The 25,265-nt window shown below is 38.8% G+C and overlaps 1 protein-coding gene across 1 annotated transcript; it reads left to right on the top strand.

Annotated features, from left to right (window-relative positions):
• The first annotated feature begins 5,608 nt into the window (after window positions 1–5,608).
• On the top strand, window positions 5,609–24,060 carry LOC125247600 (mixed lineage kinase domain-like protein). Its single transcript, XM_048158983.1, has 11 exons — window positions 5,609–5,756; window positions 10,314–10,766; window positions 10,878–10,973; window positions 16,395–16,578; window positions 16,738–16,838; window positions 16,922–17,057; window positions 17,164–17,248; window positions 20,854–20,993; window positions 21,077–21,126; window positions 21,235–21,378; window positions 23,539–24,060. The coding sequence occupies exons 2-11, from the start codon at window positions 10,319–10,321 to the stop codon at window positions 23,577–23,579; spliced, it is 1,425 nt and encodes a 474-aa protein (XP_048014940.1). The 5' UTR covers window positions 5,609–5,756; window positions 10,314–10,318; the 3' UTR covers window positions 23,580–24,060.
• The last annotated feature ends 1,205 nt before the right edge of the window (window positions 24,061–25,265 follow it).

Genomic DNA, 25,265 nt, shown 5'->3' with positions numbered 1-25,265 from the left:
TCACAGACTGGCTTTATTCACCTTGCTTGCTATTGGCGGGTATAACACGATGACGATAGAGAAGCGACGGCAATCACGACCGTCAATCCAATTCCTTTTAACCTCTCGACGATGCTGAATGACTTCTTTAGTTTAGCAAACAAATCGCTCGGAGTGGGTGTAAATACCACTCACTTTCATGTTTGCACAACCTGCAAAAATCGCTCGAAGCTATTGCTGCTTCTGCAAACCGCTGATCAGTGCTACAAACCAATACAAACTAAACCTGTCTGGAGTTTTCGCGTCGCTCTGCAAAGTATGTCACCCGGATCGTTGATCTGATTGGTTGAAGGACTATCCAATTGCATGAATAATGCTCGTTGATCACGCCTCTTGTGCAGTAGAAAATACATACAGACTCCCCAGACCAATGTTCAATTTTAAATTGAGCTTTGTCTGATGATAGCCAGACAATATAACTTGCACAGCCACTTCAAAACTGTTCACAAGCTTCTATGGGTTTGATTTTGGTTGTCATTTGTTGAGAAAAAATAAATAAATAGTGTGTCAGCGTCTGTCCGCTGAATGTGAAACTCTGATTCTCCTCCGTGACCATATGGGAAAGTGAATATTTACAAAGACAACATTAAAAGTAGTTACATTTACACCCTTCCAACAAAGTAATGGATTGACTTCTGTCAGCTTGTTGAACACGTTTTTATTTGGACATTTTCTATGATGTCTGAAGCAACAGCACGTGTCCAGCGCGTGACGCAGTTCTCACGGTAACCAGATCAACATTGTGAATGGAATTCTACCAAAACTTAAATGAAAACACCAAGTGATCATGTAAAAATACCATCATCCCATTGACCTCCCAGACACCACTGGACTGAACTGGAAGGAAGACATCATCTGGTGTCTGGAGAACATCCTTCCCAATCCAGGACATAGCCAGACCCAGAGCCTGAATTACCACCATTCGAATGCGGAAGAATCGCGTGTGCCCCCCACAGATTTTGAGGAACCACCTGCCACAACGAGCGAGCCCGAGTCCAGAGGAAGAGAGGACAGTGCTCACCTTTGCCCCAGAAGAGGAACGTCAGAGTGAGTCTGAACCAGGGGTGTGAGCCCTCAACACCAGCAGCTGAGGGAACACTGGGACTGAGGACTGGCTGATTAACTTCAATGGGGATGCATTAACTCCCACCCTATCCCACCTGGTATCTGAATCATCTTCGCTGTTTAAGGACTGTGAATCAACCGTTTCATCGAATCTGTTTGGACTTATGATCTGTCAGTTTGTTCGGAATTACTACTGTTAAAAGACAGCATTTGAGAACTCTATGGACTATGATCGGTCAGTTTGCTATGAATCACCTCCGTTTAAGGACAGCATTGTGAACATTATGGACTGTGTCATACTTAACTTTTTCCTGTCTAGTTGCATATTACCACCTACCAAAGAGCTCAGCCAGTCCTCAACCCAGGTGCTGTCGGATGCCCTGCTGCGACATCAAGCCACCAGCAGTGCCAGTGCGTGAGGATCCTGCGGCTCCGCCTCCAGCCTCTAATCCCTTCACTCCATCTCAGCCCATGGACCTGTCTGCTCTGCCTTAGCTCCTCCCACCTTCACCGTATACCCTCAGTCTTGCAGCTCCACTGGGTTACCTCATCCCACCGGCTCCCCCTTCGTCACTTCTGCCACAGACTTGAGGGCGATCCGGCTTCGCCTCTGTCCTCAGTCACACCGGCATCGCCTCAAATGCTCATTGCCGTGGCTTCGCCAAGGTTTCCAGTACCTGCGACTTCACTCAGTTCCATCGACCCTCCGTCTGCGCCTTCGGATTCTACAGCTCAGTCTTCATCGTTGTCCCCCAGATGCCGTCAGCCACCACAACACCATCTTGGCTCCTCCCTCCCTCGACTCCGCCATGGGCTGGCGGCACTTGAGAGCTCGGGGTCTGTGCCATCGGGTTGCTCCTATCTTAGCTGCAGGGATCTCACCATCCTCCCATCACCATCCCTTCGCCACATTCTGCCACCATGCCTTCACTTCAGCCTCTCACCATCCCTTCGCCATCTCCTCGTCCACCTCCAAAACCCCCTCCATCCCTCCCTTTGTTGTTACGTCACGGTGCGAGGTCGCGCCTTGCCGGAGGGGGGAGTAATGTTACCATTATGTTCAGTTTAGTTTAGTTCATGGACATTTAGTTTGTATTTTATCAGTTCCTGTTATCCTTTGTTTGTATTTCCCACCACTCTTTAGTTTAAATAGGGCTGCACGATATATCATGAGATTGTCACGCGCATTTCGTCATGCCGGTTCCCTGAGTTTGTTTCAGGAGCGGCATTTCAGCTGCCTTAAGCCACGCAATTTAATCATTTTGTTTGAGTTCCTATTTCTGTCTAAGTTGAAAGCAGGTACGATTTATCGGTAATCAGGGAACCGGCTCGCGTGCGCGTCATTCTCGATATATCGTCAGCCCTGTTTAAATAGTCACCATCATTATGAGTTTGTTTCAGTTTCAGCTGCCTTAATTTAATCATTTTGTTTGAGTTCCATGTCCTCGCGTTCATTCTCGGTCTGGTCACAACACCATGACGCAACGTGAGTCCGCTACACGATAAAAGGTATCTTTTCCATGTTGAAGTTTTTGTATAACTAGCCGCGGTATGCAACGATTCTATTTTAGAAATGATTTTCTATTTTTCTGTGACATTGTGGCTGAAACAACAACACAAAGTATGGCAATGATAATCTCAGGTAATGTTTATGTGCCTATTTAATGTTAAAAGCATGTAATGTGACTTTAAATATCATTTACTGCTCTCAGCTTTGTAGCTGCACTAAAAGCAACAATGGATAATTCACCTCAGATCTTGAAATAAAACAAATGGAAACAAAAACGTTCAAACTCTGTTTCTGCCAATCTCATGTTAATCTTGAGTACATATAGAGTAACAGTGCAACCTTCATATCTCCGAAAAGTCTTTAGTTTTGTCATATTTATAAAAGATAGATACGCTAAACTGAGTCTGTCCAAAAAAAAAGCCGAGATCCTGGAGGCGTGTCTGCCGTCAGTGCCATGGGCGGAGCTAAAGAGTCACGGGCGCACGCAGCTTTTGCGTATAGATTGACTGCTAGCTGCGACATCATTATAAATAAAAAGGGAACAAAAACGTTCGTGTTGTTTGCATTATATGCACTTGCGCACCGATTGCCAACAAAACACAGACATCTGATGCAGCTTTACTCACCACCCATGATCTGCAAATCCAGTGCCGAACTGGGACTTGTTTACAAAGTATTCATCAGCAAAATCCCGGGAACAAACAAACATACATGCACAACTCAATTGCTGCCTCGGAAAAACAAACTTCATCCTCTGTTCCCTTGGCGCTGGGTTCTTTGGAAAGCTGAAAAAGGTAATCTTTCCCTCACAACCAAAAACACACTCCTTTGTTTACAGGAGCTGCGTCTCATTTCGGAGGCTTCGTCCTCCGGAGGTCGTGTTTGAAGGTTGCATACGTCATCAAGGATGTCATATTTAAGAAAAGTAACCATAATAAAATTGACTGATATTCATTGTGAGGTGTAAAATACAGTAATTTCTTTCCTACGTTGCAATCTAATGGTTATTTTTCTTAAATGAGACTGCCTTGATGATGTATGCAGCCTTCAAAGGGTGCAGACCCTGAATTGGGACACAGCCATTGTTGAAAAATCTCTTGGCTTCCGTATCCCTCATGAAACGCGTTGATGGGCGTGCTCTTGCTCTGGGTGATGTGTGTGTGCACGCTTATCAGGGAGAACTGCCTATATAAGGAATTCCGCCCTTTATTACATAATAAAGGACTATACTAGAGAAAAACTCTCAGAAACCGGAAGTAGTCATTTGGAAATACTCTGTCATACGTCCAACTCGTGTTTTGAAACTTTGGCCATGTTTAGCATGAGAATGCAACTCTTTAACAGTGTAAAAAAGTCCGAATGCATGAAATAGCATTACACCCCCCCTTTAAAGTTTGTGTTTATATTTCATCATCTGCCTGCTTCTTCAGTCTGTCTACACACCGCCGTGACAACCGTATCTTGACAGCTTTCTTGTTGCTGGGCTTAGTTGACTGATGCTGATGATATCTCTGATTTTGTTACTTGCAACTCAGTGTCTAATTTAATTTTGTGTGGTTTTGAGTCTTCCTCAATTTTGGCAAAAGCCTGTTCATTTACCACAGTTCTCCTTTGTTAAACAGTTCTCCTTTTGTCTCCTCAGTTTTTTGTTGCATTTTGTGAAATGGTTTGGTTTACCACACCTTTTGCATTGTCTACCCATGGTTGGGCATTTCTCCTTTTCCCATCGTCCACAAGTTGTGGATTTCATTGCATATATTTTGGGTTTGATGGAATTTTTTTTTTTTTACGGCCTTGTTAAATGCCTTGTTTGAACATGGCGTGCGTGACCCGTGGCATGTGAATTACACTGTGCGGTCCGGTCATAGATTTTAGCTGTCCCTGTGTAAAGTTGTTAAATTTCGAGAAAAAAGTCGAAATAAAATGTTGAGAATAAACTCGCTAAATTACGAGAAAAAACTTGTTAAATTTCGAGAAAAAAGTCGAGATAAAATGTTGAGAATAAACTCATTAAATTATGAGAAAAAAGTCGTTAAATTACAAGAACAATTTGTTCTCATAATTTAACGACTTTTTTCTTGTAATTTAATGACTTTATTCTCAACATTTTATCTTGACTTTTTTTCTCGAAATTTAACAAATTTGTTCTCGTTATCTAATGACATTTTTCTCGTAATTTAATCACTTTATTCTCAACATTTTATCTCGGCTTTTTTCTTGAAATTTAACAAGTTTTTTATTGTAATTTAATGACTTTATTCTCAACATTTTATCTTGACTTTTTTTCTTGAAATTTAACGAGTTTTTTCTCGAAATTTAACAACTTTAATCTCAAGATGGTTTTATTTTTTTATTATTGCTTGGCCCTAATCCTCTTCCGTAGATTTGAGTGTTTGTGGAGTTGAATTTGAAAATGGTGAAGCAAATATCAATCAGTTGATACTTTAAAAAGCCAAATGATTCAGGGTGATTCCTTTAACACTAACTGACAGAGACTTATGATGAGTTCTTCCTCGTTTTTAACCAGAAGTTCCGTTGTTTCTGACTAATATTGTAGGACATGTAAAGGTAAGTACATTTTCTAAATGTTTATAGTTGAAAAAATTCTAAACATTAATTCATATGCGCCTAATGTTTATACTGACATACTTGATATAAAAAGGAAGAGCCATTTTGTTGTTTTTCATGCATTGTAAAAAAAAAGAAATGGTATGATTAATAAGTCACATACATTACTTTAACTCTCTTTTATACTGTTTTATAAGTTACACAAGATTTTACTTGATTTTAAAGTTAGTTTTAATGTAATTTAAGTTGAAATTATTTGTACAGCCAATTTGATTATACTTATAGTTTTTAAGTTGAAATAAGTAGATTTTTTTTTTTTTTTTCAAGTGCAGTGTATAGGTTGTTGTTGTTGGCTGTTTTGAAACTTTGAACTTGAAACTGTGCTGTGTTATATTTTTCCCTGGTAATTTGGCGTGCGGTTTTTATACTCTATGCTTTGCCCAGCCTGTTTTACGAAGGCCCACCCCCTTTAACATGTCTGGCCTCGCCCAGACTGAGACTAGCTGTTTTCGCATTCCTGTGTCAGACTGAAGAGGGTTTTTACCGGTTCAGATAAAGATAAAGTAACTTAAAAGTAAGTACCATAAGTTATGTCTTTACATATAGTGTATTTTGTGATTGTTTTGTGTTTTACATTCATTGTGCCATAATCATAATAGTTTTACTTCTGTTTTTCTTTAAAACTTACAATTATTATGTCATGCAATAACTTTGAAGTATCTATGGTATCGTTTTTTTTGGGGGGGGTGATTGTAAGAAATGTTGTGTTTTGCTATAGAAGTACCTGCTTTTAAAAACAAAGACACAATATAGACTGGGAAGGATTACCAGGACAAAGTCAATAAGGAAGCCTAGATTACTCCCTTATAAAATGTTTAAGTATAAAGGGCAACATGATTTTTAGCTGATGATGTGTAGTAGTGCAGTGGCAAGTTCAAAATGAAAGTAGCTTTCACAATGAACTTCCTGTTTGGGGTTTCTGCTTCATTCGTTTGTGAAAGTAACTTTTCGAGAGACAAGTCTCATTTTAACATGCAGTATTGAAGTAGTTTTCAATGATACTTCATTTTCTTTGATTGTTTTGTGGTATACCGCTCATTGGAAACATTTATAATGACAAGAACAGTGATTCTAATGGGGATGAGGAAATTGGGTGCATTGATTTGATCTAGTAAGTTTCACTTCTCCTTTCAGATGCCATAAAAATTTCTACTTTTTCAACATTTAAACTGAAGCTTGTTTTTCCATGATTGCATTCGTTTCATTTCTTCATTCGATGTGCATAAATCAGAAGCAATAATGAAAGCCATAAAATTATAATTATAACAGTTTTTAAAAAATGTATTTAAACGTAAATTAAACGTTTTGATGCCGCCATAATAAAACTGTGTAAAACCTTTGCTCCCTATGAACCTCTGTTAGCAATACATTGACTGAAGTTGTCATGTGAAAATATAGCTAATCATTGATCCTAAAATAAGGTATGTTTGTTGAAAAGCAATGGAGGAGTAGGTTCAAAAGTAATCTGAAAAACATTTGATATCTGAAAAATAAAAATCTCTAGTTATTTTCTTGTAGAGGGGACGAGGTCTAGTTGTCACATGGGGAAGTTATCATGATGGACACAGTATATATTCAGTACTATAAGGTTTTGAGTCCAAAGTCCAATGGTCTGTTGCATGAAGCTGGTTTCAGTTGCTACCCTGGGTCCGTTTCCCAAAGCGAATTATGGTCACAAGTTCCATCTTTACCAATAGAGTTCAATGGGACCAACCTTAGTTCACCAACGATGCTTTCGGGAAACGCACCCCAGGTAAGTTTGAGATTATTTTGAGCAGACTCTGGCTTTTTCGGGATCAAGAGGGTGGATTGGTATTTAGTGGTTTCGTGGCCATGGTAACTTACACTTCATGGCTAACCTGCTCTGGAGCAGGTTTTTATTCTGGGTTAAGAGATCACAAACCCAAATTGGACCAATCAGCTGTGAGTAAATTGACATGTATCTGATGCAATAAAGCCACTCCCCCTGGATCTCTCACATCAAATTAAAGCAGTTTAGAGTGAAAGAATTTTAGAGACAAAATTGCTCATCTTTTGCTGCTGATTATGTATTATAATTATGTATAATTCATATAATATATTCATATAATTTTGACAGTTAATATTAAACTTTGCTTTTAAATTAATATAAATATAATACATGCATTAATATAGAAAGTTTTTAAAACAATTTAAGGTTACATGTATTCATTTGAGCTCTTTTTGAACCTATATAAATTATTAGGCCTATTTCTTTGATTCGCATGCATTAATATAGTCAGATATTTTCTTTTAGCTGCCTTCTGAAACTTTCACTGCAGAAGCAGTGTTTATTCCTGCCTTGTAAATGCGTTTGATTTCATTATATTTTTCTTAACAATGTCTTAATCTTCAGAAGAGAAGTGAATTGCACTGTCTCTCTCGCAAGAAGTGAATCAAACCGACGCTCTCCATGTTCCGTGTGATTGGCTGTTTGCCGCACGTGTCACTTTCAGGTGCACGTGCTTTAGAGTTAATAGCAAACTCTGGATTAAAGGGTTAGTTCACCTAAAAATGAAAATTCTGTCATTTATTACTCACCCTCATTTCGTTCCACACCTGCAAGACCTTCGTTCCTCTTCGGAACACAAATTAAGATATTTTTTATAAAATCCAATGGCTCAGTGAGGCCGCCATTTCCACACTTTCAATGTCCAGAAAGGTACTAAAGACATATTTAAAACGGGTCATGTGACTACAGTGGTTGAACCTTAGGGCCGTTTCATAGTCAACGCATCTGTACGCATACGTGTCCCCGAGGCTACGCATCGTTACGCTTCGGCCGCCATTATGCGTCGGTGCGTAGCCAAATGTGTCGTCCTAGTTTTTGATACGCGACACGCCGATGCACGCAATACTATGCGTTGTCGGTGGGGGCGACATTGCAAGTATTGTACATTAATTCAAGTATATTGTGTTTACAGAAGAAGAAGGTTTGAATACAATGGCGGGCGAAGAGGAAAAATGATGCGAACTTATACGTATTCATCCACATTTATACGATAGTTCATCGCAATTACACTCAAATAAAACACTTAAATAACTCCCCATCCTGATCTCTTTTTTGATTTAAAGGGCGAACATACACTCAAAAAAATGAACTTTCACTGTTGTTAGTTTCACTCAAACCACCCTTGTTCACATTACTTAAAAAACTCATGTAACTACATGAACGTAATTTAACTGCGTTGTTTCTACTAAAATTGAGTATTGTCAGCTTTACTTAGCAAGTGTTTGTTCAGTCAACCTAACATTGCTGTGTGAAACGCTCACATTATTCTTGACATAACTAACTGTGCAGTGGATCCGTAGTTCCCAGCATGCTTTGCATGGGACTGCATTAGGAGAGTAAATTTAGGGATTAAAGTGTTATTTTATGTGTTTTTCAGTAAAGGGAAAGATGTTGTTAGTTTATGTTAGTGTTTAATGTTCAGTTATGTTGGACATTTAGAGTAGTTTCTGTAATGTTTTTGAATTCTGTGGTTACCATCATGCAGAAGAGTGTCGCCTGTGTTTAGGCTGTGCGCACTCATATACGGATATCCATAATAGGATGAAATTCCTACTCTCAATTCAATTTGGTTTGTTCAATTAGTTATTTTTTGAGTGCATTTTGATATGATGTATCCTTTTTATTTAAATGATTATTCAAAAAAAAAAAAATGTGTTCACCTTACGTAATCAACATAACATTATTAAGTAAACTGCACATATAAATATTATGTAACAATGACATTCAAATGATTTGTATTTACTCAAAGAAATTTTGTCAGCTTTACTTGAATTTCTTTTGTTCATTCAACTAAATAGTTTTTTGTACAAATGACTCAATATTGTTGCGTGGAACCACTTGACACTTATTTTTTAAGTAAATCCAACAATTCATTTTTTTGAGTGTACCACCGTCTATCTCTGCGTTGCCTTTGTTGCCGCCGATGTAAAATCAGCAACAGAATACACTCCTCTTCAGTTGCCATTTTGATCTGAATATCACGTGACCCGACTCTACTAATATCACCCGACTTTACTACCCCCTGTTGCGTGAGCGGTGTATTGCATACACGCATCGCCCGTGACGCTTGCGTCCACTGTTTAGACTATGAAAGGGAGCGTGTCGCTCGCGTCGCTCGCGTTGCTTGCTCGCGTTTCTCGCGTTGACTATGTAACGGCCCTTAATGTTATGAAGCAACTTTTTGTGCACCAAAAAAACAATATCTTGTGATGGGCAATTTCAAAACACTGCTTCATGAAGCTTCAAAGCTTTACGAATCTTTTGTTTCGAATCAGTGGTTCGGAGCACGTATAAAACTGCCAAAGTCACGTGATTTCAGTAAACGAGGCTTCGTTACGTCGTGTTTCGAAATTTCATTGGTTCACCACTGGAGGGCGTGACTTTGGCAGTTTTATACATGCTCCGAACCACTGATTCGAAACAAAAGATTAGTAAAGCTTTGAAGCTTCATGAAGCAGTGTTTAAAAATCAACCATCACTAGATATTGTTGAATCAAGTCATTATTTTGTTTTTTTTGAGCACAAAAAGTATTCATGTTGCTTCATAACATTAAGGTTGAACCACTGTAGTCACATGAACTGTGACATTTTGGGGTGAACTCTTTAAACCTGAGTTAACAGAGAAAGTTTATACCAAGCTTTGTGACACCACTGAAACCTGATCTAAACCAGGTTGGATTTATCTGGATTTGTCAACTCTAAACCTACTCTGAAACTCAGAGTTTGTTCAGCTAGCTTCATGCAACAGGCCTCAGATGCATAAAAACTTGTGCTAATTTAAAGCACATTATAGTAGTCATGTTTTTTTTTTATCTCTTCCATTTTTGTTTCATTTTTACTCTTTACATTGTTGCTGAATTACCAGTTAAATAATCTGTACTGGATTTATTTGCTTTAGAGCTTATTTTATATTTCAAAATAAAGTATCTTTCAAAAATCATTGAAGAGTAGATTTACATTGTGTCAACTTGATATCATTCTTCAGTCATCCAAGACTCTTAACCTTGGAAATATTTCTTTTTAAATTTATTTTCTTCCCAGCTGCGATGGACATCATAGAACCAATCCTGGCCATTGCAGAAAAACTGTACAACCTGTGTGGGGAGGTGCAGGCCAACAAAAAGCGCTGCAAGCGTTTGGCTCACCGCGTGTCCACTCTGGCTGATCTGGTGGCAGCTGTGAAGGATCATGGCTTTGGGACTGAGCCTGAACAGGTTATAAATGGACTTAAACAACTTAAACTCACTCTGGAGTCAGCAGAAAGGATAGTAAGGAAATACACTTCCTTGAGCTATTTGAAACGCATCGCGAAAGCGTATGAACTCGGAGAGGAGTTCAGCGGACTAAATGAAAGACTGAATGATGCGGCACAGTTACTTTCTCTAGCGCTTCAGGTCGAGCACAGAGGGAGTATACAGAAAGTGTTTCAAGAAGCAACGAGGCGAAGGGAAGATGAAGAAGACAGGCAGAGTGACTCTCTGGAACTTCGGAATTGTAAGTTATAGGCTACTTAAAGATATTGTTGTATGGATTTGAATTGGAATAAAAATGGCTACTTTGTAGGATACAACTATGTATTACAGGGTATAAATTTTCCTTCTATAGTGCTCCAGTCTTTAGCCCAGGAGAATAAAGGACTGAAAAAGACAGTTGACCAAACGCATAGAGATGTGGTGGACATTAAAGACATGCTGGAGTCATGTAAGTAAAAACAAGTGGGTCAATGACAAATAACACTGTCCACAAAAAAGAAAGTATATATATGTAGGGGTGTAATGGTACACCGAAGTCACGGTTCGGTACGATTTCGGTAAAATAGGAAAAAATGGTCACGCTTTAGTTTTAGAATCCAATTCTCACTATTAACTAACTATTAAGGTCTGCCTCAATAAAACCCTAATTACTGCTTATTAAGTTTAGGTATTGGGTAGGATTAAGGGATGTAGAATAAGGTCATGCAGAATCAGGCATTAAAGGGGACCTATAATGTCCCTTTTACAAGATGTAATATAAGTCTCTGGAGTCCCCAGAATGTGTCTGTGAAGTTTCAGCTCAAAATACCCCACAGATCATTTAGTATAGCTTGTCAAATTTGCCCCTATTTGGGTGTGAGCTAAAACACACTGTTTTTGTGTGTGTCCCTTTAAATGCAAATGAGCTGCTGCTCCCGGCCCCCTTTCCAGAAGAGGGCGGAGCTTTAACAGCTCGTGTTTCGGTTGGTCAACGACAACAAAGCAGGAGAATCTCACGCAGCCAAAATGAGGATTGTCAGTAAAGGTGTTCAGCCTTACATTGTTCAAACTGGAGTCGGACACTGATGGAGAGACTCAGGAAGAAGTAACAACTTTTAGAAGAGTTGATTCAACTCATCGACTAGCATGTGCCGTCATGTTAATCTTTTGTGCAAATCCAGACCCTCGTTTGTGAATTAGTCTGGCGTAAAATGACGGCATGATAACAACACTCTACTACAACAACTCTTCCTCTTCTCTAAAGAAGCCCAATATGGACTCACCCCCTTTGTTGCGTGTTCTCGGGGGCGGGGTTTATGTAAATTTCAGGGTTAGTGATGTCACTAACCCAGGAAAATGCTTGTTGTAGTCCCTACCAGCCATTTGTTGTAGTCCTTAAAAAGCGATTTCTGTAAAAGAAAATCTCCCTTTGCACTGAACTTTGAGCATCATAACTTTGCAGAAGTTGTTCATGCTCAAACAGCAACATTACACACTAACTGAAGATAAGTGAAATCATAATTAAGGACCCCTAATATGTGCTTTATAAGTACTAATAACCAGCCAATATCTTAGTAATATGCATGCTAATAAGCAACTAGTTAATAGTGAGTATTGGACCCTAAACTGAAGTGTTACCAGAAAAAGCAACAACTCCCCAATGCTAGGTTTCTTTTCATTTATTTTGAACAGACAGTAGTACAAGTTTGTTCCACCTAGCGGGATTTAGTCCCCCAGTTGGTACAGTTTAACCTACAATAGTATATTAAGCACTAAGCACTTAACAGAATGCACTCTTGCATAGGTCATGTATTTTTAAAAATTTTCCGCGTTCTGCTCTGTTTCGCACAGTTGATAACGCAAGCCTTTCAAAGTATACTCCTTTGTCTGTGAGCACAGACACATTTGACATGTGCGTGCATCTAGAGGACACACGGGCAAAGAGTATAAAACCCAAGAGGCGACACTTTGATACTTTTTGGGCAACAGTCACTAGGTGGCGCTCCGGTTGCGCGGCCACCATTATGGGGTGAAAATACTAACTGGACCATAGAATCCTTCACATCTTACGTAACCAAAATCAGCGAATTTCACTGCCAAATCAGAAGCGCAAAAGAACATTTTTTTCAAATGAAATCATCAGTAAATTGTATGGCACCTACAGTACAGTCCAAAAGTTTGGAACCACTAAGATTTTTAATGTTTTTAAAAGAAGTTTCGTCTGCTCACCAAGGCTACATTTATTTAATTAAAAATACAGTAAAAAACAGTAATATTGTGAAATATTATTACAATTTAAAATAACTGTTTTCTATTTGAATATATTTCACAAAGTAATTTATTCCTGTGATGCAAAGCTGAATTTTCAGCATCATTACTCCAGTCTTCAGTGTCACATGATCCTTCAGAAATCATTCTAATATGCTGATCTGCTGCTCAAAAAACATTTAATGTGTACAATTGTACAAAATATTTGTGTACAATATTTTTTTTCAGGATTATTTGATGAATAGAAAGTTCAAAAGAACAGTGTTTATCTGAAATCTAATCTTTTGTAACATTATAAATGTCTTTACTGCCACTTTTGATTGATTTAATGCATCCTTGCTGAATAAAAGTATTCATTTCTTTAATTTCTTTTCAAAAAAATAAAAATAAAAATTCTTACTGACCCCAAACTTTTGAACGGTAGTGTATAATGCTACAGAAGCTTTGTATTTCAGATAAATGCTGTTCTTTTGAACTTTCTATTCATCAAGGAATCCTGAAAAAAAAAAGTACACAACTGTTTTCAACATTGAAAATAATCATAAATGTTTATTGAGCAGCAAATCAGCATATTAGAATGATTAATTCAGCTTTGCATCACAGGAATAAATTACTTTGTCAAATATATTTAAATAGTACACAGTTATTTTAAATTGTAATAATATTTCACAATATTACTGTTTTTTTACTGTATTTTTAATTAAATAAATGTAGCCTTGGTGAGCAGACGAAACTTCTTTTAAAAACATTAAAAATCTTAGTAGTTCCAAACTTTTGGACTGTACTGTACAATAAATGTTCTATTGTCTTATATATGTTTTATTTTACCAGTTGTGGAATCCAACCATTCATCCATCTGAGGTAACGTAGTTAGCCTACTTTGAGTATTTCCATTTTATGAAACTTTACACATTTATTAATGGTAAATTAATACATTTAAGATCATCATGTTTGCAGCGAACAATATATTTAAGACCTAGTGGAGCAATAGTAATAATAGTATCACTCCACTATGTCTGAATTGAAATATATAGCCTATTGTACATTTTAATGGATCACGCTACAAACATAACGATCTTATAATACATGATGCATTGCTGTATCCGTTATCGCATAATTTCCACTTATGGACACTTTTGCTTTAACGGACATTAGACAACACTGCAAAATCAAGCTGTTATATTCAAATATTTATTGTCCAACATTCCCAATTTTTCTGATGCATGTCCTTAATTTAATTTCTTATGTTGGTATTAATTCAGTGTTTATAATGCTAATACTTGAACTTCAAAAGAATTGTAACCCAAACTGAGTTTCTAGAGAGCAAAGTTTTTGTGAAAAAAAAAAAAAAAAAGTGGAACATTTAAACACAAAGTCTGTAAAATAAACTGTAAAAAGGATTTGATGATCACTAGTGATAGTATTTTATTCTGTGTTGTCATCATTCAGGTTGGATTTCAGCTTTAATGTACGTTTGTTTTTGTTTTTTTTAACAAAGCAGCTGATATTGCCATAGAAACTAGTGGACTGCCGAGTCGCTTTCACCACAAAATGGTGGAAACGCAGGGCTGCTGCTGGGCGCCGGTGTTGCAATGGAACGTTCTATTGAGTGTAGCTTCTTGTTAGTGTATATTCTTTGATACTGGTCATTCGCACATGTGCTGTTCTTCTGCTCCTTTTCCTCGAACAGTGTTGCATTACCGTGTGTGCCCCCTTCTGAATTGGAGTGTGGATCACCTGTACCGTTCGGTTCGGAACGATTACATGTATCATTACACCCCTAATAAATAAATATATGTGTATATACCGTTACACCCCAGTGTGTATATACAGTGGGTACGCAAAGTATTCAGACCCCCTTAAATTTTTCACTCTTTGTTATATTGCAGCCATTTGCTAAAATCATTTAAGTTCATTTTTTTTCCTCATTAATGTACATACCCATTCCCCATATTGACAGAAAAACACAGAATTGTTGATATTTTTGCAGATTTATTAAAAAAGAAAAACTGAAATATCACATGGTCCTAAGTATTCAGACCATTTGCTCAGTATTTAGTAGAAGCACCCTTTTGATCTAATAAAGCCATGAGTCTTTTTGGGAAAGATGCAACAAGTTTTTCACACCTGGATTTGGGGATCCTCTGCCATTCCTCCTTGCAGATCCTCTCCAGTTCTGTCAGGTTGGATGGTAAACGTTGGTGGACAGCCATTTTTAGGTCTCTCCAGAGATGCTCAATTGGGTTTAAGTCAGGGCTCTGGCTGGGCCATTCAAGAACAGTCACGGAGTTGTTGTGAAGCCACTCCTTCGTTATTTTAGCTGTGTGCTTAGGGTCATTGTCTTGTTAAAAGGTAAACCTTCTGCCCAGTCTGAGGTCCTGAGCACTCTGGAGAAGGTTTTCATCCAGGATATCCCTGTACTTGGCCGCATTCATCTTTCCCTCGATTGCAACCAGTCGTCCTGTCCCTGCAGCTGAAAAACACCCCCACAGCATGATGCTGCCACCACCATGCTTCACTGTTGGGACTGTATTGGACAGGTGATGAGCAGTGCCTGGTTTTCTCCACACATACCGCTTAGAATTAAGGCCAAAAAGTTCTATCTTGGTCTCATCAGACCAGAGAATCTTATTTCTCACCATCTTGGAGTCCTTCAGGTGTTTTTTAGCAAACTCCATGCGGGCTTTCATGTGTCTTGCACTGAGGAGAGGCTTCCGTCGGGCCACTCTGCCATAAAGCCCCGACTGGTGGAGGGCTGCAGTGATGGTTGACTTTCTACAACTTTCTCCCATCTCCCGACTGCATCTCTGGAGCTCAGCCACAGTGATCTTTGGGTTCTTCTTTACCTCTCTCACCAAGGCTCTTCTCCCCCGATAGCTCAGTTTGGCCGGACGGCCAGCTCTAGGAAGGGTTCTGGTCATCCCAAACGTCTTCCATTTAAGGATTATGAAGGCCACTGTGCTCTTAGGAACCTTAAGTGCAGCAGAAATTTTTTTGTAACCTTGGCCAGATCTGTGCCTTGCCACAATTCTGTCTCTGAGCTCTTCAGGCAGTTCCTTTGACCTCATGATTCTCATTTGCTCTGACATGCACTGTGAGCTGTAAGGTCTTATATAGACAGGTGTGTGGCTTTCCTAATCAAGTCCAATCAGTATAATCAAACACAGCTGGACTCAAATGAAGGTGTAGAACCATCTCAAGGATGATCAGAAGAAATGGACAGCACCTGAGTTAAATATATGAGTGTCACAGCAAAGGGTCTGAATACTTAGAACCATGTGATATTTCAGTTTTTCTTTTTTAATAAATCTGCAAAAATGTCAACAATTCTGTGTTTTTCTGTCAATATGGGGTGCTGTGTGTACATTAATGTGGGAAAAAAATGAACTTAAATGATTTTAGCAAATGGCTGTAATATAACAAAGAGTGAAAAATTTAAGGGGGTCTGAATACTTTCCGTACCCACTGTGTATGTATGTGTATGTGTATATATATATATATATATATATATATATATATATATATATATATATATATATATATATATAAATATAAAAATTGTTTGGATTAATATTTTGAATGGTTGCTCAACTGAACAGTTTTATTTGTCATTTGTTGGCAGTGAAAAAACCATGCCTTCATCTGCAGGACATTAGAGAGATTAAACCAGAAGAACTGACCTACAGTATCCCTGTTCAACCCCTTCTGAAGTGCAACCATTCTGAACTCTACAAAGGGATGTACAACAAGTTCACTGTGGCTATCAAGAGATACTCGTGCCCGTTGAGCACCAGCCCCAGCCCCAGGTAGAGTGTAATGGTGTAATGGGAAATTGTTCCATAAAAGTGATAAAATATGTTTTGTGGTCAAATGTTATCATGTCATTACGTTTTTATAATGAGTGAGACCAGTCTATGTGGTTGCAATCTTCATTTTGATTTGTTGCACTTGTTCATTCTCTCCAGTGAGTTGAGGAGTGTTTTTAACAAGGAGGTGGAGACCATGAAGCGCTTTGAGTCACCCAATATCTTAAGAATGTTTGGTATCTGTGTCCAGGATGAAAATGGTATGCTAATTTAATTTAAAAAATCTTTTCAAAGTTTGAACTTTGAGTTAAACACACATCTGATTGTCACTGTTTTCTTACAGGACCAAATCCATGTTACTTGATAGTCATGGAATACTGTGAGAAGGGTAGTCTTCGACAAGTCCTGGACAGTAATAGCAATCTGCCCTGGGCCAGAAAAACTCAAATGTGTCTGGACGCGGCACAGGGGCTCTACAGGTTCCAAATCTAGTTAATTTATTCTCATTAATGTCTCTTGAGTTTTAAAATAGACTACAGTGAAGGGACTTAATTGCATTATTTGGTAATCCTTTGCACATTACAGATTGCATCAGTCAGAAGAAAAGTTTAAAGTGCACGGTTCCATCAGAAGCTGCAGTTTTCTAGTGGCAGCTGGCTACAGAGTGAAGGTAATTGATTTTCACTTTCACAATATTAAAATCATATATGTTTTTGTTAAACACAACATCTCATATCCCACTTTAACCCTGGATTTTACCCTGGAGTGTGCCATTGCCATCTACCTGGGGTTGGTGCTCAGCGAACATAATTATATCTTTATGGCCTCAGTGAACTTATACGTCCCTTTGTATTGTTTGGAATGGCTGCACTTCAGAAGGGGTTTATGTTGTTCCACACCCATAAGACCTTCATTCATCTTCAGAACACAAATTAAGATATTTTTGATAAAATCTGATGGCTCAGTGAGGCCTCCATTGACAGCAAGATAATTAACACTTTCAGATGCCCAGAAAGCTACTAAAGACATATTTAAAACAGTTCATGCGGCTACAGTGGTTCAACCTTAATGTTATAAAGCGACGTGAATACTTTATGTGCGCCAAAAAGTATAAAATAATGACTTTTCAACAATATCTGGTGATGGGCAATTTCAAAACACTGCTTCGAAGCTTTACAAATCTTTTGTTTCTAATTATTGGTTCAGAGAGGCAAAATCATGTGATTTCAGTAAACGAGGCTCCGTTACATCATAAGTGTTTTGCAATTTTAATAGTTCACGTGACTTTGGCAGTTTGATACACGATCCGAACTACTGATTCAAAACAAAAGATTTGTAAAGCTTCAACGCTTCATGAAGCAGTGTTTTGAAATCGCCATTCACTAGATATTATTGAATAAAGTCCTTATTTTGTTTTTTTGGCGCACTGAAAGTATTCTTGTCACTTCATAACATTAAGGTTGAACCCCTGTAGTCACATGAACTGTTTTAAATGTGTCTTTAGTAGCTTTCTGGGCACTTAAAGTGTTAATTATCTTGTTGTCAATGGAGGCCTCACTGAGCCATCAGATTTTATAAAAAAATATCTTAATTTGTATTCCAAAGATGAACGAAGGTCTTACAGGTGTGGAACAACATGAGGGTGAGTAATAAATGACATAAATTTAATTTTTGGGTGAACTAACCCTTTAACCCCTGGATGTACAGTAACGGTCAAAAGTTATATTTTATATTTTAAAAGGGTTCATCATATTTGGGGGTCTTTAAAAAAAAAACCTGTCTCATGGTGCGTTCACACCAGACGCGAATGAAGCGTTAAGCGCGAGTGATTACATGTTAAGTCAATGCAAAGACGAGAATAGACATCCTGCGGCGCGATTCGTGCGAATGAGGAGGCGCGAATGAAGCGGTTCGCGCGAATTGAGTGTTTCGGGCGTTTGACGCGCGTAATGCTGCGTTCACACCGAAAGCCCCTCCCATGACGCGAATTCGCGTCTGAACACACTTTGTTTAGACGCGCGAATTGAGTGAATTTTACGCGCGTCTGTTAGACGAATTAGACGCCCCAGACGCGTCTAGTTGGACGCTTGAACATTTTGAAGTCAGACGCGCGTAAAATTCGCTCAATTCGCGCGTCTAATGCTGCGTTCACACCGAACGCGTCTGGGGCGTCTGAGGCGTCTGATTTACATGTTAAGTCAATGTAAACGCGCGTCTAGGTGTCCTGCGGCGCGAATCAAGCGTCTAGCGCGGCGCGAATCGGCCGTTGACGCGCGAATGGCGCGGCGCGAATTGAGCGTTCACGCGGCTGACGCGCGAATTGAGCGTCTGACGCCCAAACGCCCGAGTTGAAAAATCTGAACTTTGGTTAACGCGCCACGAATTTACGCCAATCAGGGACTCTGCTTTGGTAGTAACGTGTTTATGACGTGATCAGCGGTGGAGACCAGAACAAAGATATATACCAGACAAAGATAATATATATATAATAGATAATAGTCGCTGTGTGAGGCCACCCTGAGCTCTATGATATATATTTTTATCGAGACAGGAATAAAAAGGACCTTGCCTGGAAGAGAATAAGCGAAAAAATCGGAAATCTGGTTAGTTGTACAACTTTTTGCATGATTTTAGCCGTTGATACTAGCCCACCTTCTAGCTAGCAAAAGCCGGCCGGCATAACCGAGTTAAATTGCCGCTACAGGTTTCCAACTGACGAGATTATGTGTTTATTCAGAGGATCTGTGCAGAAAGAGATGAAAGCCCCTCCTATGACGCGAATTCGCGTCTGAACACACTTTGTTTAGACGCGCGAATTGAGCGAATTTTACGCGCGTCTGAGGCGTCTGACTTCAAAATGTTAAGCGTCCAACTAGACGCGTCTGGCGCGAATTTGACGCCCCAGACGCGTTCGGTGTGAACGCAGCATAAACAAAGTGTGTTCAGACGCGAATTCGCGTCATGGGAGGGGCTTTCATCTCTTTCTGCACAGATCCTCTGAATAAACACATAATCTCGTCAGTTGGAAACCTGTAGCGGCAATTTAACTCGGTTATGCCGGCCGACTTTTGCTAGCTAGAAGGTGGGCTAGTATCAACGGCTAAAATCATGCAAAAAGTTTTACAACTAACCAGATTGTCCTATTTCTTCGCTTATTCTCTTCCAGGCAAGGTCCTTTTTATTCCTGTCTTGATAAAAATATAATGAGACATAGAGCTCAGGGTGGCCACACACAGCGACATCTTTGTTCTGGTCTCCGCCACTGATCACATCATAAACACGTTACTACCAAAGCAGAGTCCCTGATTGGTTAACGCGCCGCGAATTTACGCCAAAGTTCAGATTTTTGAACTCGGGCGTTTGGGCGTCAGACGCTCAATTCGCGCCGCGCTATTCGCGCGTCGCGCGTCATCTGCCGATTCGCGCCGCAGGACACCTAGACGCGCGTTTACATTGACTTAACATGTAAATCAGACGCCTCAGACGCCCCAGACGCGTTCGGTGTGAACGCAGCATACGCGTGATTCGCGCGAAACGCGCAAGTTGAAAAATCTGAACTTTGGCGAAAATTCGCGCCGCGTTAACCAATCAGTAGCTTGCTCTAGTAGTGACGTGACGTAGCGAGCTGAGGCAGAAATCCGAAACAACATGGAGGACAAAATCATTGTCGCTGTACATACTTTTATAGAAACAGGAATAAAAAGGATCTTGTTTGAAAGAAAGTGAGTGAGGAGGTCGGACAATCTGGCAAGTTGTAAAAAACGGTCTTTACTCAATTTGAGCTATATATATATATATATATATATATATATATATATATATATACATATTGAGACTACAAGCTTGCTAAAGCCGACCAATTGAGCGTATTCGCTGTAATTTACAACTATTTCCCCACTGACAAGTTGTGTTTATTCAGAAGAAGTGTGCAGAAAGAACAGGAAGAGTCTGGGACACATAAAAAAAGGAGCGGGAGAGCCCCTCTCATGACGTGAATTCTCGTCTATTGTGAAGTGAATTTCACGCGCGAACAGCAAGTCGCGTCTGGTTTGAACGCACCATTAGAGAACTTATTTCTATGATAGATTTTTTTTTTAAACAGAGGACACACAAATCAATTTAGCCTAACAGATAGTTAAAGAAAATAAAAACACATATTCAGTCAAACTCATAATGTGCTGGACACCTAACCTAAACTTAAAGGGAATATTACTTGTTGGGGTTTCATCCAAATTTTTATGTTATGTGTATATGCTCGTTTGTATGTTTCTAAAGTTGGGAGGCTTTGAGTTGGCAAGAACAGAAACTTCTCTTCAGAAGAATAAATCCAAAAAGAACAGTGCTTTCCATTACTGCTCTCCACAACAGCTTCAGAATATCAACCATCCTTACGACAAGGCATGTGAGATCTACAGGTACTGCACACCAACTCGAATATCAAATGCATATCTTATTGAAATAAAGGATGACTGTTACTGACTGTACATGCTCTTTTTAGTTTTGGCATTGTCTTGTGGGAGATTGCAACACGAGATGTTCCTTTTAAAGGTGTGTATGAACACCACCATCAATTTTGGGGGAAAAAAAATCTGTTAATCTTTTACATATTTGTGTTTTTCTGAATATTAGTTAAATGTTCTGTGCCTGTGTTTTTAGACTGTTCTTCCCACAGTCAGATCTATCAAAAAGTGTGGGTAGAGAAGGTCATGGAGCCACTTCCTACAGATTGTCCTAAACAGCTAAAAGAGCTCATCAATGCCTGCCGTTCATTTGAGCCTTTCCAAAGACCAACAGCAGGAGGTAAGACCCTATCATAAAAATGAAGTTAAATAAAACAAGTGGACCATCACATTTTATTCTGTGATTAGAAATGTTACTTGTAACATCACATACATTACAGACAGTTTGAAAAAGCAGCGTCACTGGCCCTCGAGATCTACTTTCCTAGAAAAATTTAGCTCCAACTCTTATCAAATACACCTGAACAACCTAATTAAGATCTTCAGGATCAGCCTGGTCTCGTTAATATGTATGTATCAATACGTAACCCTTTCAGGTGCAAAACATACATTTTTGAACATTTGGATAGATGCTAAAGGCAGGAACACACCAAGCCGATGGTTGGCCGTCGGGCAGTTTTTGTTCGTTGGCCGACTAAGTTTTCCCAGTGTGTTCCGCACCGTCGGCTGAATTTGGTCCTCGTCTGCTTTTTTCCGGCCGATTCCACATGTTGAATCAGCGTCGGAGCTCGTCGACCCGTCAAGCCATCTGATCATTCTGATTGGCTGTTCAACTACTGCCACCTGCTGGTACAGAACGGCATTTCTTCTTACGCAGGCGCAGAACGGTCGTGCTACTTGGCCGTTGGCTGTCTAGCATTGGTTTGGTGTGTCAGGGCAACTTTGGACCCAGACGCTGCTAACGTGAGCCAACCCCACAGTCTGCTTTCGTCGCCACTAGTTTGTCGGCGTCGGCTTGGTGTGTTCCTGCCTTAAAATGTACAATATAGACGTACTGACAACATTTAAATGTAAACGTATTTACAGCTAAGAAACATAAAATATATACAAATCTTTAGTCATAAAGATATTTGTATAATTGCTCTTTTTACCCTTTTATAGATAAATTGTAGATCCCTTAACCCAGTACATCAATATTGTATGTTTCATTGTGTATGAAAACATAATTAAATGTACATGTGGTAGAGCCACACTTTACGTAAAAATACTTGACTACTAATGACATCACATTGTCAGGATTACTACAGGCAAATGAGTTTGATTTCGAGGTCCAGAGTTGCCCAGTCAACTTTAAAGGCAGGAACACACCAAGCTGACGGTCGGCTGTCGGACAGTTTTTGTTCGTCGGCTGACTAAGATTTCTCAGTGTGTTCCGCACCGTCGGCTGAAGTTGGTCCTCGTCGGGTTTTTTTCGGCAGATTCGACATGTTGACCTCGTCGGTCCATCGGGCCATCTGATCATTCTGATTGCCTGTCCAACTACTGCCACCTTCTGGTACAGAAAGGCATCTTGCGCAGGCGCAGAACGGACGTGCTACTTGGCTGTCGGCTGTCGAGCGTCAGTTCGGTGTGTCAGGGCAATTTTGGACCCAGACGCTGCCGACGTGAGCCAACCCTGCAGTCTGCTTTCGTCGCTACTAGCTCGTCGGCATCAGCTTGGTGTGTTCCTGCCTTAAAACTGCATATTGTCACTTTATTGAAACTTTTCTGAAATTCTCATTCTATTATCAACCTAACACAAAAAATCTCTTGTTATATCCATTTCTCTGTGTTATGTATGGGCCATTAGTTTAGCAATTAGTTTGAATTATCAAATACAATTAAAATTGGCCCATTGACAGTGTGACGCCAAGGTTCTTGGCTTTATGTCTGGGTTAGATGATTGTGTTTGCTGCAGAGGGAGAATAAATGTGATCTGACTAACATTGTGGAACAACAGCTCTTTTTCTTTTTCATAATTTTGTTTGGTTTTTGCCATTATTAGAGTAACAAAACCAACTGAAACAAAACAAAATAATTGGTTAAATGTTTGACCAAAAACAAGGCAAACATAATGACTATAAATACTAATGACTATATAAGCAGAAATGATAATTAATAAACAATGAAATGTTAAAAAAAAACAAAAAAAAAACAGGAAGGGTAAATGATTACGAGAGACAAGTAAAAACTAAATACATGAACAGTATGACTCATGAAAACAAATCAGAGGTCAACATATCGGTTATACCTACAGAAACGTTTGTTGAGATATTTCAAGAAAGGGCAAACAGCCTTTACTCTTTAGTCTTTACTCTTAGTCACAAAACAGACATTATTATAAACAAGATTATTCAAATAGATAATGTGAATATGTGAACAAGAACACACAAATTATAATTTTTGATGGTAACAATAGAAAATCTGAATTTTAAGAAAGTGTTATGGTCTTTTTTTTTAGTATTGGTGGACATGCTTCTTAAAATGGTGGATGAGGATTGATGGAGCACCTCTGCATCTCTAACCGAGCCTGCTGCCAAAGTGTCCGCATCAGATTCTAATGACACCATCTACCTGGGGGGTATTCCAGAAAGCAGGATAAACTTTACATGCATAAACCCTGAACTCTTGGGATATGCCGGTTGCAGAACACCTGTGAGGAATTCAACCAACGTCTAGTGGTAACCTAGAGTTAACTCGCACACATAAAGTCATTGTCTATGGATTGCAGATTTCAGGAGGCAGCATGGAAACAGAAGTTAAGAAGCATGCCATGCTTCTTTTTTTCAGTTAAAAGTTGGAATGAAATAAAAATTCACCATATCTATTTTATAAATTCATATTATTGATCTTATTGTGAACAGTTCATCTGTGCGTGTTTCATTTTTGATCTGTTTTGTATAACCTTGTAATTTTTACTCAATGTCATAACTGGATGCTGGACTTCTCCAATTCTCCAATAATAAAAAATGCATGATTGTTATGTTGGCAGTGTGTATATACTTTCTGGTCTTTTTGATCAAATTTGGCCTTATATGGAATAAAACAGCATGAAATATTCTTCCTGAATATATGGTCACATCGCAAAATTCCCTGTTTTCTCTCAAATTCTTTCACTTCCTCTAATGTAATTATAGGGGGGATTTTAATTGCGTTCTGGACCCATATTTACACAGATTACTACTCGGTGTGTTCCCCCTCTAAGTCCAGGGACTTTCTTCACATGTACATTAAAAATTCTAATGTTGGTGATGTATGGAGGCTAGCCAATCGAACTGGGAAAGACTACTCCTTTCATTCACAAATGTTTATACCCGTATCGACTACTTTCTAGTTGATTTGAAGTCAATTACCTTTACGTTAAATGCCACTTATAATAATATTTCTAATCTCAGACCATAGTACAACAGTACTGATTTGAAATATGTTATTTAAATGTGAGTGTGCAAGGCTGCAAGCAGTTTCTAAGATTTGTCACGTGATTTCAGCAGTTTGACACGCGATCCGAATCATGATTCGACACGGAAGAATCTGATTTGAATATGAATATTTTTCACGGAAGAATACGCTGATTCATAACGCTCCGAAGCTTCCTGAAGCAGTGTATTGAAATCGTCCATCACTAAATAAGTCGTTATTTAGTTTTTTTGGCGCACCAAAAATATTCTCGTCGCTTTATAATATTAATATTGAACCACTGTACTCACATGAACTGATTTAAATATGTTTTTAGTACATTAATGGATCTTGAGAGAGGAAATGTCATTGCTGGCAATAGAGGCCTCACTGAGCCATCGGATTTCAACAAAAAATATCTTAATTTGCGTTCCGAAGATTAGAAGGTGAGTAATAAATGACATTATTTTCAATTTTGGGTGAACTTACCCTTTAAATGTAGAATTTAAAAGTTTGTTTGACTTTAGCGCCCTCTAGAGGCTTTTTCTGACTCTCATAATTTAGTTTTCAATTTCAAAATAGACCTACTTGATTATTCATGTTATATTACCAGAATATCAGCACAAACAATAAACAGTGACAGGGAAATTTAATAAAAATATTGTGCCTATAATATAATATAATATATTAGAATAATATTGTGTAAAATAACAATAGAAACAAGTAGATATTAACAAAAAATACGAATATAGCATAAAATAAAATAACTGAGGAAATTAAGAACGAATAGAT

This window comes from Megalobrama amblycephala, linkage group LG15 (genome assembly GCF_018812025.1).
Source record: "Megalobrama amblycephala isolate DHTTF-2021 linkage group LG15, ASM1881202v1, whole genome shotgun sequence".
NCBI classification, from domain to species: Eukaryota; Metazoa; Chordata; class Actinopteri; order Cypriniformes; family Xenocyprididae; genus Megalobrama; species Megalobrama amblycephala.
Note: the sequence above shows the minus strand (reverse complement) of the source record. Positions and strands in the feature narration are given on the sequence as shown.